This window comes from Cornus florida, unplaced genomic scaffold (genome assembly GCF_030987335.1).
Source record: "Cornus florida cultivar Cherokee Brave unplaced genomic scaffold, ASM3098733v1 CherokeeBrave_3.0.0_Hap2_Chr09, whole genome shotgun sequence".
NCBI classification, from domain to species: Eukaryota; Viridiplantae; Streptophyta; class Magnoliopsida; order Cornales; family Cornaceae; genus Cornus; species Cornus florida.
In genome coordinates, this window is record NW_026775579.1 from 90,145,430 (window position 1) to 90,164,238 (window position 18,809).

Sequence of the window (18,809 nt, forward strand, 5' to 3'; positions counted from 1 at the left end):
GGGGATATTATATAAAATTTAACTTGTGGAATGGAGATCCAATGGTCATTTTCAGCGACCTTCCTATATTTGTATGGTTGGAAAAAGCTTAGTCTATTCTAATATAAAAGATTTACCATAATCTGTTTGGTACACTTTTATATTCTTTATTAATGTACTCTGAAATGCTTCCTTCCAAAATGTTCGTTAAGGAGTACTTTTTTTAATCAAGCGGGAAATCTCTCAACAAATCCACTATGTGAATAAAAAAATATTTTTATAAATATAGCAGTTAAAAAATTGTTGTTAGTAAAATTCATGTTAGGTGTATCTGTCAATTTCGTTTTTGATAACAATTTTTTTTAAAAAAAGCATCTCTATTGCTAATTACTATACTTCATAATAATAAGTTTATAAAAAGAGGTGAAATTGTTGTATAAAAAATAAATAATGACAATTGTTAAGGAAAAATAGTTATCTAAAATATTTTTTAAAATAATAACACTTTTAGAGAGTTGAAAAGTACTCAACGTCCAAGAAGACCATTTGGGCCTAGCGTGAATTAGTATGATATGGGCCTAGAGTGAACTAGAATGAGTTTTAAATGTATCCCAAAGAGTAAATAAAGATGATGTGTACATTTTATAATTGGTACATAAAAGTTAAAAGAAGGTATTTACCTTTTTTTAAGTTATGCTGGTTGAGTGGTTGGGCCAAATTGGCTCCAAGCCAATACAATACACACACAGTGGGAACATGGTGGGTCTCACTCTATTCCACTCGTGTCTGTTGGTCTGGGTCAAATTGGCTCCAAGCCAATACAGTAAGGAAAGAACAAAGAAACAGAATTTATGCGTGGGACCTCATTCATATGAAAGAAAGACAAAAATAATGACGTTATATAATCTTGGGACCAAGGCCTGAAGAGCTAGAAAGAAAATACTGAGCAGTTATACATAGATGCAACAAAGCCTGTTGTATATTGAAGGGCAATTTATATCTGGACTCGTTACAAAACTCTAGGGGCAAAGAACAACATAAACATTAAACATACAGGGGCAAATAACACCATAAACATAACATTGTTTTCTACACATCTCAAAGCTTACAAATTATGGTTTCTATTCCTTCATTCTAATGTTTCTTCCTTCTACATTTCATCCAGAAATCACCAATCAGTGCCGATTTGGTTGATTCACACAATATCACAGCAATCCATACCTGTTGAGAGGTTGGACGAAAACCTCAGTTTTATTTTGCTCAATCTTTACTCTGAATTCTGAAGGTTGTCCATGGTATCACTCTCGTCTTCACATTAAGCTCTTTGGATTCCATGGCATTGTTAGACTCCATCAGCAATCCAGTCAGCAAACAATCTATAAACTTCCACAATCTCAGTCTAGTATTGATCTAACTTTCAAAAAACTTGTTTCCTTAATGAACTGGAAATTACAGAGCGATAATAGACATCTGCGCAACACATCATCTTCAATACCTGTTAACGGTCATGGTTCCATAGCTCTTGAATTGTACTCAAGTGTCACACTTGGAGATCAAACTGCAAAGTTGTCAGTCTTACCCTTGGCAGAAATAATTTTTCTCTTTATCAGTCATCTGAGAGTTCCTCCGGTGGAAGTACCACCAACTCAGCTTGCAATAAACCCAAATTTCTACAAAAGGAAGCGTAAACTGAGTATGGAAAAGGAAACTATTATACTGCCGTGCCAATTCTCAAATTCATTTTGACTTGGCGCAAATTTAAGGGCATTGTACAACGATTGCGTTTAAACTCATCCATCCAAATTTTACATATCCACAAACTCATGGGAGACATCAGACCCTTCTCCTGGTAGGTTAGATGAAACAGTAACCACAAGGAGTGTTCTCAGCTCACATCAAGAAAGACTTCGTATGCTTTGAAGGAACATCTGTTCACGTAGAAGCTCAAGCTTTAAGGAGTCATCAAGTAGCCACTCCACGCCTTTGCTGTCATTGTATCCCAGCACCATCTCAATTAACAAAAACCACACTGGATAGTGACCTCTTCTGACCTGGAGAAGGGGAAAATTTTGCTAAAGACAACTAGACACCTCAACACTTGAAAGCAACATATAACAAATCTTTCCCCATATGATTATAGGAGAGACTATATAACACCCCATCAACCCTGTACTGCCAAAGTTTGCAAGTGATCTATAAAAACTTCCAAGCTCACATCATCAGTGAACACAATATCTGCACCATTCGTGTATGTTGAGTTCTGAGTAACAGATGGATTCAACTTGGCAAGAAGAAATCTCGCCTGGCTACTGTGCTGGTCACATTTTATAAGCTTGGGAACTGGAACCCTTTCCATCACCAATTGCTCAGCATCTAGCTCCGGGGCCTCCAACAGCTTCCTGAAACTCTCATGGTTTGGGTCCTTGTCATAACCAAGCTTCCTCCACTGAGCAATCTTCAACCCATACTGAATAACCACAAAGAAGTAAGAATCAAAGAGCAAAATTACATCTGGAGAGATGGATCGGACATCTAAAAGGACTGGAATAGGAGGCCCATCAAACGAATACTGGAAAAGAGTAGGTTGGATCATGATAAGAGAACCCACCACCCCCTCACGGTTTAGCATCAACCGGAAAAAAGCAGTCTCATCAGGACTGCTGTTGAAGACATCAATAAACTGCGATCTCCTTAAATAATACATAAATTGTGGGAAAAGGGAGAAGTTAGATGAGAGACGAAAGGAAGATGGATCTTCTGGCACATAATTTCCAAACTTAGAAGCAAAACGAACCAACATCTTATCCAGCCATCTGATCACATCCCTAGCAAAATGACTCTCTGCTCTGTTTATGGCAAGTCTAGCTATGACTGAAGCTGCTGCTTCTTGATCAAACCCAGCAGCAATTTCGGGTGAGTTGTTCCCAACCCACCTTCTTGCAGCGGTTGTCACCCTTTTCCTAATTCCCGTGTTTCCGTGTCTGTAACGCGTTATGAACTGTATGAAAAATGCAGAGCTGGGCTGGACTTTCTGTTCATCACCCAATTGGAAGAAGAAAGCAATGCACGTTTTGTTAGTGAGTGTACCCAACTTCCACATATTGGTAACACCCTCGCCAATCTCCTGCTCGCTAACTGAACTGTTCTTCTTCCGAAGGGAAACACAGGGACCAAGAGCTCCACAAATTTTCACATCTTTGGTGGTCACTATCTCAATAGTTGCATCAAAACACATTCTCAAGTTCCCATTTTCATCATGGTTAAATATGTGGCGCAAGCATTTTCTGAATTGATCCGACTCAAAAGACTCCCCTAACATCATGAATCCGCCCGAGCTCTCAACAGGAACTTTTAGCTCTGATGCTCCAACTTGATCGAGAGAGCAAGCAAACAAATCAAGGACAATAGATGCATCGGATAACCTATGTGATAATTGCTTATAAAATTTGCTAGACTTATCATAGAAAGGTGCATGACCATTAATCAGGTCTCGGTGAGTTCTAATGGCAGCACAAAGATCTGAGTGTACAACCATTCCTGGGCCAACAGTTGCAGGCCCGGATGTGAAGACCATTATCCGGGAACCTGTAGTAACTGAGCATCCTTCTAGAAGTCCAACAGCAGCTGATATTGCTGCTCCTGTGCACCGTTGAGGACGATGGCCTGACATGACTAGTGGTGAAGAATGGATATCCTCAATTGCTGAGGTGATGTTGAACTCACATTCAGAAAGCGGTAACAGAAAACCCTGTTTTTGAATAGCTGACATCTTTACAAGTTGTTGCTTCATTTGATTAATTCCGAGTAACTGCTTCGTCTGATAAAAAATAAAAATAAAATAAAAAACATGTTAAGACTTGAGCAAAAGCCAAGTATATTTCAAGATCCGAAAGTGCGAGAAAATTCTTGATGCACTGGATAAAGGAACCAGTTGAATTCAGCATAAACATTATCTCACTCTAACCTTTGCTAGAACTTATTTATGCATATCAAATAAAAAGTATATACTCCACATGTTGCATTTCTTTACATTGCTGAGTCAAGTTTAGAGAATAGAAAATTTCCTCAGTCAAACCATTATAAACATGAATCTGAAAACTTTGCAATCTCATAAAGCAACACAATATTTTGCAATCCTACATGCAAGTTAGTTATGATGGCCTCAACAATTGAACAAGTAACAGGGCATATGTAACCCCATTTGCATGAAGAGGTTGGAAAGGCCGCCTCAAAATGGCAAGAGAAGGTAAAGAAGTTGGAATAAGAAAGCAAGGCTCGCCCAGGAACCTAGGACATACAAAAATCATGTAAAGGATAGAGCAAGCAGACATGTTCACCGAGAATAAGACAAACAAAATGGAATTATGATAATGGTACGATAAATACTTATGGAGGAAATTGCAAACTAGAAACAATTTATGAAGTGAAAATACTAAGTATGTGCTATATGGAAAAGAAAAACATAAGATGGAACGTGGAAATTTGTATATACTACAAAGTAGAAGAATAACAAAGACAAATAGTTATGGGATGCTATTGGTAGAACTTGTGTTAGATAAAAATGAAACTAGCACAATTACTGCACATATCTCCGAAATAGAATTAGATGAGCATTAAACAACCATTGTAAAATTTACTAGGATTATGTGATCAAACTATTGCTTTTGTGTGATGGAAAAAAGGATTCTATGCAAGATTCAAATTTTATTTTCTTAATTCTTCCCTTCTTCATAATTCTCTACAACCTAAATATATTAGTCTAATCACAACCAACTCTTATTGTCATCCAGGAATTTCAAGCAACAATTCTTACATACATTCCAATAACCGATCACCATCTAAGGCAAGGCAAATCCAAACCTTTTTCATCCATAACAACACCTTATTTCCAACTTATAAAACCCTAATTTAAAAAGTTATCGTAACATTAGCCTATCGCATAACAAATTGTAGACAATATTATTGCATCTTGAAAAGGTGGACAAGGACTGTAATTTTCTCTCGGAAATATGGAAGGAGTGTGAAGGGTTTGAGTTCAGTATTGAAGCGTAAACCTCAAGCTGTAAATCCAAATGGGAGCTATTCACTAAAGATGGGATGTGGAATTGTGATTATAGTAAGGCATCAACTCGTTTGATGAAGAATATTGAGGGCCTCAATGAATTCATTGGATTTTTTAATGAGGAATTCGAGGATGAAACAATGAGGTTATATGGAGATTCTAAGAGTATGTAGAGAACTAAGGGGAATGGAGGGTCAAAGTAGAGTAGGGGAGGATCCAGCTAAAAAAAAAAAAGAGAGAGAAAAAAATAAATTTATAGTTTAATTATGAGGAGATAGGTGAAAATGAGGGAGTTCTTCCTCACACATCGTTTTAGGGGTTTTGAGAGTGAAGGTGGAGGGCCTTCCTGAAATTCTGGTGGTAGATTTCTATTAGAGTTGCTTATAAAATGAGCGGAGACTAGCAGGTCAAATTGTAGAGATGGTCTTACTTTGGGTGCAATGCTCCTTGCTTTTTTTCTTTTTTGTTGATTAGTATGCTCCTTGATTTTCTTTTCTTTTTTCATTTTTTTTCAGGAAGTTATTAATAAAGTTTTTTTTTTCATTTGTAGTTTCAGTTGCACTCTGATCATAATCATTCAGCTAGTAATTTTTATGTTTTCTCTTTTGTCTTTTGTATATATCATGTGTACCTTCGTGTTTTAGTGGGGCTGTTGGATGTTGTTAAGTGCTGCTATAGCTTTACACCATAATGTTCTGCATCGAATTTCAGCCCCTTCGGGTTGGACACAAGATTTATTAACCTATAAAAAGATACTGAAAATTCCAACAGCAGAAGACTCGATGCTTTGAGGGTTATAACTTGTCTCATTGAGGTAATCGCATCTCCTCACTCGCTCGCTTTCAAGAACTATGCTCATAAGAATCCAAAGGAACCACAGATTTAAGGACAGGAGAGGAAAAATCATCTATGATGATGCACATAAACACAAATATATGTGTCCACGCAGATAAGCTATTGAATTCAAGCACAATAATAAAAAGAGGGAACTAAAAGAGAACCCAAAAAAAAAAAAAAAAAACAAGACTTGATAAGTTGAGAGAAACATGTTAACTTATGATTTAATGAAAATATGACCTCGATATGAACAAGGTGAGGAAAAGAACCATGTCCAAACATGAGCAGCAGGGGTTTAAGGCTTTCTTGACACAAGTATTTAAGGGTGAAAACCATCTAAAAACATATTTATAACTTACATCAAGGCTGACAAGAAGATATGTCGAACATAACTCAGCAAAGCATTACATGAACCACTAGGGATTAGCTACCAAATTCCTTTTCACTATTCTAAATAATTTATAGCCATAATTATGTGAAACTGCAAACAATTTATGTTTTCTTTTTTCATATAATCATAGCATTAGCCATACATCCGCTAGCGCTGCATACATTCACGCAAGTCGGAACAGATATACATTTTTTTTTATAAAAACCACTAAAGAGAACCTGAAAAAGTGGGTGCAAAGTAATTACAGACATGGTATATGCAAAAGGTCCCAGGGAAAATAAAATCCAACCTAGAGCTCATATAATTGATTTGACAAAGAACAAGTAGGATAATAAACCTTCCTAGAGATCCATCAATGTGGAGAACTAAGCAAAATGTTTCAACTTATGGACCAGAAGTTCCTTGTTCCCAAATGTCCGCTTGTTGCTCTCCTTCCAAACTTTAAACACTCCACCACAGACCAAGAGGAAATTATCTCCTCTGCTCTTTTGCACATACAACATCAGTTTGGGCCTCAGGTGCCCCAAGTACATTTGTAGATATTTTTTTTTTAATGCATTCGTTTACTTACCGGGGAAGGGAAAAAAAAAATAATAATAATAATAATAATAAAATAAAATTAGAGAGACCAATTTAAGAAATGTTTTTTGTTTCCAAAATTCTTGAAAACCCCTCTCAGATAACTAAACCAAATGGGCTCAAGAAGTTTAAAGCTAATCATCTATGGGTGTATAGATGAGAGAAACCCTTCCTTGTTCCCTCAAAAAGTTTAGTTACCTTCCAAAATGGTTGTCTTTACCTCGTTAGCGACTTTTAAGAGCTGTTCAGATTGTTGTAGTTACAATAGAGTTTAACTCATTTGGAGAGGTGGTGTGTTGGATTAAAAAGAATATGTTATCGGGTTTCTCTGCACCCTTCAGAAAAAAACATCAAGCCTCACATAATCACTAACAATCTCACCTAGAAGTTGGAATATGTTTACATATCACTCATTTCCAAGAAAGAACTACAGACCTCGGAGCTTTCCTTCCAATTCAAACCATATTAATAAATTTAGCATCATATCAAATATTACACACTATGCACATCATTCTCACATAAATAGAATATTATGCTCCTATTGATTGAAAACACAATATGCACATCATTCTCACCTAAATATTGAAGACACAATATTATGCTGCTATGGATTGAAGTAAACAAATTTAAAATTCATAAGAGCAGTAAGCTTGGGGACTGGGGTACCTGAAGAGATGAGAGCTCACGTTCACCATGTAACACCACGACTCTCGAGCACTCTGCGAACCCGAGATCATGAACACGCACCATTGAATCAAACGTGACCAGTCCCACCAAAGCATCCTCCGGCAACTGCGCCACCACAAGCAATAACTCATTTTTAAGTGCTTGAAGCTCCTCCTCGGACGAACAAGCATCCACAACAAACACAAATGCCGGCTCAGCCGCCTGCGAGTCCAAGCCCGACAATGAAGACGACGAGAAAGACGATGCCAGTGACGACGACGACACCATTGAAGGTAAAGACGACGACGACAACCCATTACCCCAATTGGAATTAAAATTCGAACTTGAGGCCGAAGCCTTTTTACCCAATTGGTACTCTACAGTGCTATAGGTCGGAAATAGCTCCGCAGGAAGATTGGTTTCGCCGATTCCGACGTAAGATCGCGGGAACGAATTCCTCTGATAGCAAAAGGGGCAAACCCAGATTCGAGACTGGTAATCTACACGGGCATAAGGGTTTAATACGGCACCGCATCGATTGCATATGAGGGGATCGTAGGGGATTAGTGGGAGTTCATTGACTTGCATCAATGGAGTGCACATGATCGATAGAGGGATCACGAGAGCCGAAGCTTCGGCTTTCGAAACCGGCCATGAACTCCACGACCATCGGAGACCTTCGATTGCCTCCAACTCGACGAAATCCATTTGAAATTTTTTTTAAAATCAGCTTCACTTCATGGGTTTATGAGCAGAAAAGAGAAAACCCATAAGTGTGTGTATAATATATATATATATATATATATAGTAGTGCAAAATCCCTGAATACGTTTAGGGTTCGGGGTTTATGTTTAGATTTGTCTTATGGGTTTCTTTTTGATTTGGGTTTCGGCTCAGATTCCATTGGGCGGAAGGTATCAGAAGTCCGCAAAGAATAAAGTGGCCAAGTAGATGTCCTGTCAGAAAAAAAACATGATTCATGTAATGGCATGTGTGATTATGATGTGATTATTATTATTATTATTATTTTTTTTTGTGCGCAAATTATAGAATTAACTTTTAACATTTTAGTAATGTTATCTGCCAATTTATAAGTGACTAATATGACAATCAGTGAATAAAACACTTTAAGAGAAGACATTGTATCTTATTGATTTTATAAGAAACTTTAGAATGTTTAAATTATATTAGATACAAATTTAACATGTAATAAGACACTTATTTTTTAGAGTGGCTGTATTGTACATATAATAAACGTCTTATGTGTTATGATTAATAAGAAGAATTTTTTTAGGCATTTCTAAAGATATGAGAATAAAATGATCCATTTTTAAAAGTTTTCTTATTAATTATGAAAAAAGAAAAGTTTTGTTATTCTATAAAAATGATTTTTCTAATTTTATTTTCTGTCAGCCAACCGACGTTGAAGTGATCCAAGATTTATTTTATTTTTTTATGATTTGGGTTTTGTTCCTCTTGGCTCTTGGATCACAGAGATTCCGTTATCAAATGGATCAATTTCAAAGATGGAATGAATAAAATGATCCATTTTCCAAAAAAGTACTATATTTTGATGATTGTTTTATTTATTTATTTATTTTTTTTAGGATAAGAATGTCAAAGATTAGTGTTTAGTTGTTAGAGGGAAGGGAGACGATGAAAGATTCAAATATAAGTTTTCGGAAGTAAGTGTAGTTAGGAATATACATGTTTCGGATTGGACCGGTTTAAAAATATTTTAAATTCAAATCGTTCTGAACGGTTCTATAAAAATTAGAACTGAACTTAATCGTAAAATCAATGAAACCGAATCGAACCGAACTGTTAAAAAAAAAAATTTGGTTTAGTTTGGTTTTACAATTCTATTAAAATGGTAAGACAACCATTTTAAATATAAAAAACTAAGGACTTAATTTAAAATGGTAGATTTACCTTACGTCAGTCCCTCCACAGGCTCACAGTTAGTTTTAGCAAAAGAATAGCTTTAATTGATTAGACAGGATTGGGTTGTCTGCTTAATTGAAAATGTGGACTTAATTGAAAATGTGGAAGATTTAATTGACCATAGAAGGAAGGAATGGAAGATTGATACTATAAACTGTGTGTTTAACATTCGAGACAGTAAACTTATTCTTCAAAGGAATTTTTACAGTAAAAAGTGCATATTATGTGGCCATAAATGCGTTCAAAGTCCCAAATTACCTTGAGCCGCTCGAAAATGTATTATGGTTGCTAATTTGTGAGGAAGGACTCAATTTGATTTTTGATGATGTAGTAGTCTTTTTCCTTCAGCAAAATCCATCATTTTGGTTGAATTCGATTCAAAGGAGTGGTAATCTTGTTGCTCATGGAGTGAGCAAGTTGGCTATTAGAGCCAAATCGTCGATCATGGTTTGGTCTTCTTATCCCTCAGTTGTGAGAGATGCCATGCTTTCTGAAGGGTGTTCAATTGAGGCCCAACCAAATGATATCATTTCCATGGTAAGCCTCATTATTTAATTAGCAAATTTAATTAAATCACTTTCAAGTAGGCTTGGGCTTGGGCTTGGGCTTGGGCTTGGGCTTGGGCTAGTTAAATAATTTGAGTTAGCTCACCAGAGTTTGGACTAACGTATGACTCATATTTTGTAGTGGAATCAATTTGTCATGGGTGATGACCTACAAAATTTTAATGTCTACTCCCTATTTCAAGTCTATGCCGGAACTTGAAAAATTGGATTTATCTATTATGGCAAAATATACCCAAATTTAAAAACTCGCACAAAGCCGTCCAATAATTATTGTGTATTGGGTAATTAGTTTAATTGAATGAATTATTAATAAATAAATCATTAATTGATAATATATTTAATGAGTTAATAGTAAATACCCATCACAAATAATATTTTTCAAAATTAAATTACTCTGATTCATTCTCTCTCCCCTCTCATTTTCTCTCTCCACTCTTTATCTCTCTCCTTTTTTTTTTTTTTTTTTTTTTTTTTTTTTTTTTTTTTTTTTTTTTTGTCTCCTTCCGTTTCTCTCTCCTCTTCTCTCGTCTTTCTCTAGCTTGGTGGATAAAAAAATAAATAAATAAGAGTTGGAAAATTAATTAAGTGAACAAAAAATAACCCATATGAAATTTTGTCAAAGTAGAGTTGGATAATCATGAGCAGGTTAGCCAATTATTAAGTCAATAAACTACAAGATATGTAGCACAGAATTGTTTACCTTTAGGGAAAAAAAAATATTACTTACTAATTGAACTTTTAAAATCTGAATTGTTATATATTATTTCTTTATTACCAAAGATGAAATCTGTGGCTTTTGTTATTCTATAAACTTCAATTATACATTTCCATCGAGAAAGCAGTTCTGAAAAATACAATAATAGTAATAATTATTGTGAATATTAAATAAAAAAAAAACAATCATTACCAGAATAATTTTTTGAGTAGATTAAAATATAAATTTATATATATAAAAAAGTCATATACAAGCATAATTTTGTGAGTATTTAGGAGGGAAAAAATGAAAATAATAACAATAATAAATTATGTGAACGGGTCAACGGGTTATATGCGGGTTGATCAGTCTATTTGATACCCAACCTACTTATGACTCTTGTTGATGGATTCATAATGGATTACTAACCTATTCATGATCAGTCCCCTTGTAAACAGCCCAAAACCCACTCAATTGTCACCTCTAAATTTATCCCACTTTTGATCTCCTCCTCTAATTATAATTTCTTCGATGAGAGACTCTTTCATATGATTCGGAGAAGATTGAGGTGCTAATAAAACAAAATTATAATTAATTTATTTTCATACACGGAGTCTTTACACTATGTTCGGTAGGAAAGAAAAAAAATTGAATGGAAGGAAAAGGAGAAGGAATGGATGAGACATCCCTTAAGAAGAGATTGTATATTTCATTCTTTTTGTTCGACTGGATAGAAGAGAAGAGAATAAGATTTTAATTTCTTATGTTCGTTAATTGAGAAGGAAATATAACATTTTAATTATTTTTACCATCATATCCAATAATATTTATAATATTGTAATTTAAAGGGAATAGTATTGTAATTTAAAACTTATATAATTTAGGATAGTATTTAATTTAAAATTTTTATATGAGTCACTTGCCTTCTCTACTTTCTTCTGCCCCCTTTTGTATCATCTCTACTGAATCAAGAAAGTTTGTTCTCTTCTTTTTATTTTCTCTCAATATTTATTTCTTTCTTCCTACCAAACACAGCATGGAGTTTTTAAAATTTGGACTATCATTAGCACATTCTGCTTGAAAATCTAAATAATTAATAATCGAACACTATAGCTACGAGTGACTTCCGACATCTTATCCCAAGAATAGATACAATAGCCAAAGAACAAACAAGGTATCTAAAGGATGTACTCAACGAGAATGCGTCAAATCATGGAACCAAACTTCACACAGTCATCCGCGCTGACTCGTCCATTAGAGATAGGATTGATCTTCCGTGGACCATATAACTTGGGATGCTTTACTAAGTGCTTGTTAATGGTGAAATAATAATGGCATAGGAAGATGCTAATCTGATTGTTAATAGTGTAATTCAGAGCTTTTGTTTTGACCTGATATATGAACATGTTTGTGGATGAAACTGCAATTTGATGATTGGATTAATTTTAACAATCATATCAAAAGTAATTAAAAAGTTCCTATTGTTTTATCTATTTATTTAGAGATCATACAGTCCTTGTAAAAAGGTTAATGATGTGCCAGCATCATTATTAACTTGTAAAAAGATCAATGTCATGATCAAAAATTTATTTCTCATGAAATATTCTCAACCCCCACTATGGACCAACTTGTCAATCATTTCAATGATATGTCAAGGAAATTACAGAGCATAGTGCAAAAATAATTTATGTCGAAATACAAAGTTGAATATGCCCAATTTTGAGTGCTTTGAACCTCTGATAATGTAATTAATTATATGCAGACTTTATAGCTCAAAACATTTTTTTACGCACACAACAAAATAAAGCAGGTGGTTGCCGTGAGTTATTAAGTTTTCACCAAGAAAAATTAAATTGGATGTGGTCACAATAGAATTGACATGGATCCATAATATAAACATTATGGGACCATAATTGAATAAAAAGATTGCCACTCAATTATTCGAGAATTGAGAATGACTTCAAGTGCTCGAAGAATTTTATGATTTCTTTAAAAAGTTATGAATAGAGCTCTCTCATACACGTGGGCCTAATTGTAACAAGAATTTTTTAAAAAATACTATTGTGTAAAAAAAATTAATTAAATGCGTCGTTCCATTTTTAACTTCTCGCAGATGTCTCGATAGCCCAGTAGTTAGTGACTCCAGTGAATTTTGGGAGTGTCGGGTTCGACTCTTTGCACCTACTAATTTAACTTCTAACCTTTCTTACCTTAAAAAAAATAAAATTAAATTAAAAAATCTTAACTTCTTCCAAATAAATGGGGAACAATTCTATGAGGGACCAAAATCACCTCCAATGAGGATCCAATGGCTGAGATCAAACCTACCTCAACTCCAAGATTAACATAATTTTCAACCAGCTTTCATCAACCAAAACAAACAGAAACCCACCTATACCTCAATCAGATACATCATTCCAAAAGCCTCCCAATATATGAATTCCAAAACCCATATAAAACTCTCATAACCAACATAAAACTAAAAAAAAATCAAGCTAAGAATTTCTGAATCAATAAAATGTTCAGAACCAAATTCAAAGAACTCTCAACCCCAAATAAAATTCATACATATTAATTAACAATATTTTCAAAACCCATTTAAATTTTCAAACATTAATGAAGAATAGACAAACCCCTAATCAGCAAAAATGAGAAAAAAAGTTGGTCTGCAACTAGAAACATGAAAAACAAACTGATTCATATGGCAATGAACTCCGTAACAGATCAAACGCAGCTATTTGATTTATACAATCTTATGAATGAGATTTCTTTGTAAGGTCGGATTGGAGATAAGATACTACTCTCTTTTCGGTGTTGAAGAATTTGACATAAATTTTGTTAATTCGTTATATTTTTTTAGTGAATTATCAAGCCATTTGTAATACCCCTAATTTTAAAAGGGTAGTCTCGATATTATTTTAAATGTTTTAATTGCATTTTATTTATTTACTTGATTATTTGGCTATTTGATTATGTGTTTAATTGAATTGGTTAATTAAATATTTTATTTAATTAAATATTTTATTTGACTTAACTGATTAATTGAAAGTATGTGCTTGAATGTTATTTGAATTAGTTGATTTAATTGTTGTGTTTTGTTTATTTGTAATTAATTGTAGATTAAATAAATAAATATTTATTTTGTTTTATTTTATTTTATGGATATGATTAGTAATAATAGACTAACCAATTGGGTCATACGGACTACTTGGATAAGAGGTTTAATAGATAAGGATAATTACCCATGGATAGTTTTATATATATATATATATATATATATAAGGAAAGTAATTTAATAATTAATATTATTGTAACTTAGTATTAATAATCTGATGCATATATTTTTATAATTGTATAATAAGGATATACATAGATTATATACGTAACATATTTTTAGTTACCCATGTATAGTTTTATATATATATATAAAAGAAAAGTAATTAATTAATTAATATTATTGTAACTTAGTATTAATAATCTGATGTATATATTTTTATATTTATACAATAAGGATATACATAGATTATATACTTAACATATTTTTAATTACCCATTGATAGTTATATATATATATATATATATATATATATATATATATAAGGAAAGTAATTAATTAATTAATATTATTGTAACTTAGTATTAATAATCTGATGTATATATTTTATATATTTGTGTAATAAGGATATACATAGATTATGTACGTAATATATTTTTAGTTACCTTTTTAATATTTTCTTTTATTAAGTTGACTTGGATTGGGAAAATGATTAGGTTATTTTATTTAGTCTATAAATATAGGTTAGTAAAGGGAGGTGTGATACCCCCTAATTTCATAACACGAGTTGATCAAATCCGCACACAAAATTAAGGGATATCAAAATAATTAAAATATTTAAACAAGCACAGATTACAAAATGAAATAAAGAATAAAATAATACACCGAAGAAAACTAATAAATAGTAAATCCATTAATAACTGCTAAATAGTTACAACTCGAGAATCCCGTAACGCAAGGACCCCTTAACCAAAAGTTGTTATCCAAAATTTCAGGAAATAAATACTAATATCAAATGCAATGATAATAATATCCTCAACCTTGAGAGTTAAACTTTTAATAACCTGAAAAATAAATCGCGGATTAAATCTTACGAGCAAGTTCTCTCTAGTAAACCTCTGAAAACTAATAAACAAATCATCTATACCAAATCCAACACTAATAAAGTTTAAACTTTAATGAACGTGAATACATATATATATATAATACAATAATCCTATTCATTAACGGTTCCATTAAATTGTCAAAACCATTAACCAATGATTAATTAATTATCATCCCTATACTAGTCTACCAATATATATTTCTTTTTATAAAAAAACTCCTTTAACCTTAACTCCATCTTAGACAATTATTTAACCATTTAAATAATAAAATATAATTAAAGGAATATTATAAATAATCCAAAACCCAATAATGCCTTCTTTTAATTATTTAAATTACAAAACCAATATCTAGGATTTGACAAATCATTCATGTCTCCACTAATATTATTTTATTGATCTGATAAAATAATAACTAACATGTAGTTACTGGATTGTTCTAATAAGAATATCCAATCCTAATATAACTTATACATATGAAATCCATAGATGAATTTTAAATCATCTAATACATGACAATTTAATTATGTAATGGCAATTCAACCATGCCATTACAAGTATATTTATTTAGATATTAGCAATTCAACCATGCTTCCTTAGGTATATTAATTTATACTTTTAAATAGCAATTCATCCATACTTCCCCTACATAAAATTTATTCATAGATAATAGGCCATATATTTAAGCCTTTGGCAACTCATCTATGCCTACAATTCAACCATATACCAAATCTTAAAACTAATTTAACTATAAACCAAACCATACCTAGGCATTTCATGCATATTATAAGCATACCATTTAATTTAACAACCGGCCTATTAAGATATACCAATTAAGAATAATAATTTTAATTATCTTAAATAGTATATACACATACACATATATTACTTAATATAAATATATGTATAATACCCTCCATAATAATCCTTGATTACTAAAAATAATATATAGGCCGACCGGTATGGGTCATCGGTCGACCGATAGAGCTGTATCAACAGACCGGAATAGGATTTCGATCTACCAATTCAGTACTGGAGTTTGTGTTTTGTTTGGGATTTTGTCTACTGTTCACAATATGTTATTAAATATGTTTTAATGATTTTAAATTGTTAAATTAGATTTATGGAGGATTTTAAAAACATGATTTAAGTACACATGTTAAGTATAAAATTTAATTAATTTAAAAGGTTAAATTAATTAAACATGGTTGGATTAAATTATTTTAATCAATTATTTGGTTTTAAATAAATTTGATTAGATTGTGGAGGAGTACAATTATTTGATATGCATGTTAATTTTTATGAGATAAATTCAATGCATTCTACTTAGAATTGTTATATTTTACTCAATTAAATACAAATGAATATCTGTATGATTTATATCATACTATATATGGATTTATTTGATGTGATATCATAACTGTAATATCATTTATGGATTGTATGCATTATATGCACCTGTATGGGATGGTGGCATATTACAAATGGGTTAACTAAAAACGTTAAATCCTACTTATTCATGTATAACGGAATGGATTAATTAAAATGTTACATCTTACATATTTTCATGTCAAGTCAACTGAATCAGTTGGATGACATACGGGATATTTATTCTATGTTTGGATATGACAGATTATATATATATATATATATATATATATATATATAGTTATATGTCATGATATGAATTTGAGTCTTAAGATCATGGTTAGAGTGCGTATATTGTTAGGGATGTGTAGCTAGGTATAGTGTAGTTTTATGCCCTGGTAGGTCTAGATACTCATGCTTATTATATATGCGTTTTGCATGTTGTTGCCTACTATTCAGGTTGAGGTAACCCTATAGTCTAGTGAGGTTCCTTTAGTGTGTGTGTGTATATGAACAAGGATTATTAGTTATTATTGAATTAATTAGGATGTATATGAGTTATGAGTCTCTGTTTGGGATGTAGTAAATTAGAACTTGTTTGTGAACCTGACCCACCATTATTTTTCAGATGTTCGTCAGTTCCAGGCTTAAGGATTGTTCGTGCTGAGCAGAGACGATCTATTCACTCATCCGTCTTAACGTAGGATTTCCTTATTATTGTTTTAGTCAGATATTATTTTATTTCAGTTGAATTTTGGATTAGGGGTCCACATAATAGATTTCTAAGTAGTAATTTTAATTAATTACTGGTATCAAAGGATTTTGTTATTGGATGTTTATTATTGGATTAATTATTAAAGGATTAATTATTTTAGTTTCTTTCAACTTTATTATTTATTCTTATTTCATTTTGTATTACATGCTTGTTAAATACCTTAATTGTTTAATATTTCCTCGGGTTTGGGTTTGATCAACCCATATTTTGGAGTCGAGGGATATCACACCATTATAATATTCTTATACCGTTTTAGAAAAATAATACCATAACAATTTTATAACTAAGATCATAACTAAATTTCATATAATGTAGGAACACATTTGTAATAAATATCATAACTAATTTCATTCAATGTAATTTAGATTTGTAAATTTAACCAAAACCAAAGAAAAACCAATCATGTATTATTACTAACATCATAACGATTTCATAACTAATGTCATAACTAAATTTTATATAATGTAAGAACACATTTATAACATAAATCACAACTTTTATATAAATCACATTATATATATATATATATATATATATATATATAAATCTTATACAAATTTTATATACAAAAATATTTTGGTATTATTCAATATCCAAATATACGTATACAATGTATTATATACAAAAATATTTTATTCATTCATTTTCAGTAAAATTACAATTCTCAATATAACATACACTTATACAAAAATATATCGGTACAATTTAGTATCCAAATATACGTATAACAATATATTATATACAAAAACATTTTATTCCATCTCTTTTCAGTAAAATTACAAATCCCCATACAACATACACTTATACATTATATATGTACAAAAATATATATACAAATCTTATATACAAAAATATATCGGTACAGTTCAGTATCCAAATATACGCATAAAAATATATTATATACAAAAATATTTTATTCCATTCATTTTCATTAAAATTACAAATCTTAAACATTGATTATGTATCGGTACAGTTCAGTATGCAAGTATAAGTTTATTTGAGATTTTAGAGTTTTGAAATAATTGACTAATTTATATAGATTTTAGAGTTGTGGAAGTTAATTTTTTTAGTGTGTTAGAAAAATATGTTGATACTATATGCAATTCATACAGGATACATGTTTTAAAAAGTTGTGATAATAATAATTTGATCTTTCCAATTTTTGTATTGTATGCTGTTACAAAAAGTAGGTGATGGAATATGCAAATCTTCTTACATATATGTTGAAAGTATTTGTGGTTCTTATTATTAATTTATGAATTGTGAAATTGAGTTGTGGAAGTTAATTTTTTTTAACTATGTTAGGAAAATATGTTGATGCTATATGTAATTCATACATGATATATGTTTTAAAAAGTTGTGATAATAATAATTTGATGTGGAAGTTATTTTTTTTTAACGTGTTAGGAAAATATATTGATGTTATATGCAATTCATATATGATATATGTTAAAAGAAAGTTGTGATAATAATAATTTGATCTCTCCAACTTTTGTATTGTATGTTGTTACAAAAAATAGGTAATGAAATATGCAAATCTTCTTACATATATATTGAAAGTATTTGTGATTCTTATTATTAATTTAGAAATTGTGAAATTGAGTTGTGGAAGTTAATTTTTTTAACGTGTTAAGAAAATATGTTGATATAATATGCAATTCATACATGATACATGTTTAAATAAGTTGTCAGCATAATAAATTAATCTATATGCTGTTAAAAAAAAATAGTTGATGAACCCAACCTTTAAATTTTTTTATTACTAATAATCACTATTGGATTGCCGTCAT

The 18,809-nt window shown here is 31.6% G+C and overlaps 1 protein-coding gene across 1 annotated transcript; it reads right to left on the minus strand.

Annotated features, from left to right (window-relative positions):
• Positions 1-851: 851 nt before the first annotated feature.
• On the minus strand, positions 852-8,470 carry LOC132275060 (protein transport protein SEC23 G). Its single transcript, XM_059776438.1, has 2 exons — positions 7,515-8,470; positions 852-3,796 (listed from the first exon to the last, which is right to left on the minus strand). Exons 1-2 carry the CDS (start codon positions 8,220-8,222, stop codon positions 2,141-2,143), a joined length of 2,364 nt encoding a protein of 787 aa, XP_059632421.1. The 5' UTR covers positions 8,223-8,470; the 3' UTR covers positions 852-2,140.
• Between the last annotated feature and the right edge of the window lie 10,339 nt (positions 8,471-18,809).

What these genes read in the sequence shown, in the direction of transcription:
- LOC132275060 (XM_059776438.1), bottom strand. Translation starts at nt 8,222, where the DNA reads ATGGATTTCGTCGAGTTGGAGGCAATCGAAGGTCTCCGATGGTCGTGG. An exon ending in GTGAGCTCTCATCTCTTCAG is followed by an intron (nt 3,797 to 7,514) that starts GTACCCCAGTCC and finishes ATTTTTTATCAG; the next exon opens with ACGAAGCAGTTACTCGGAAT.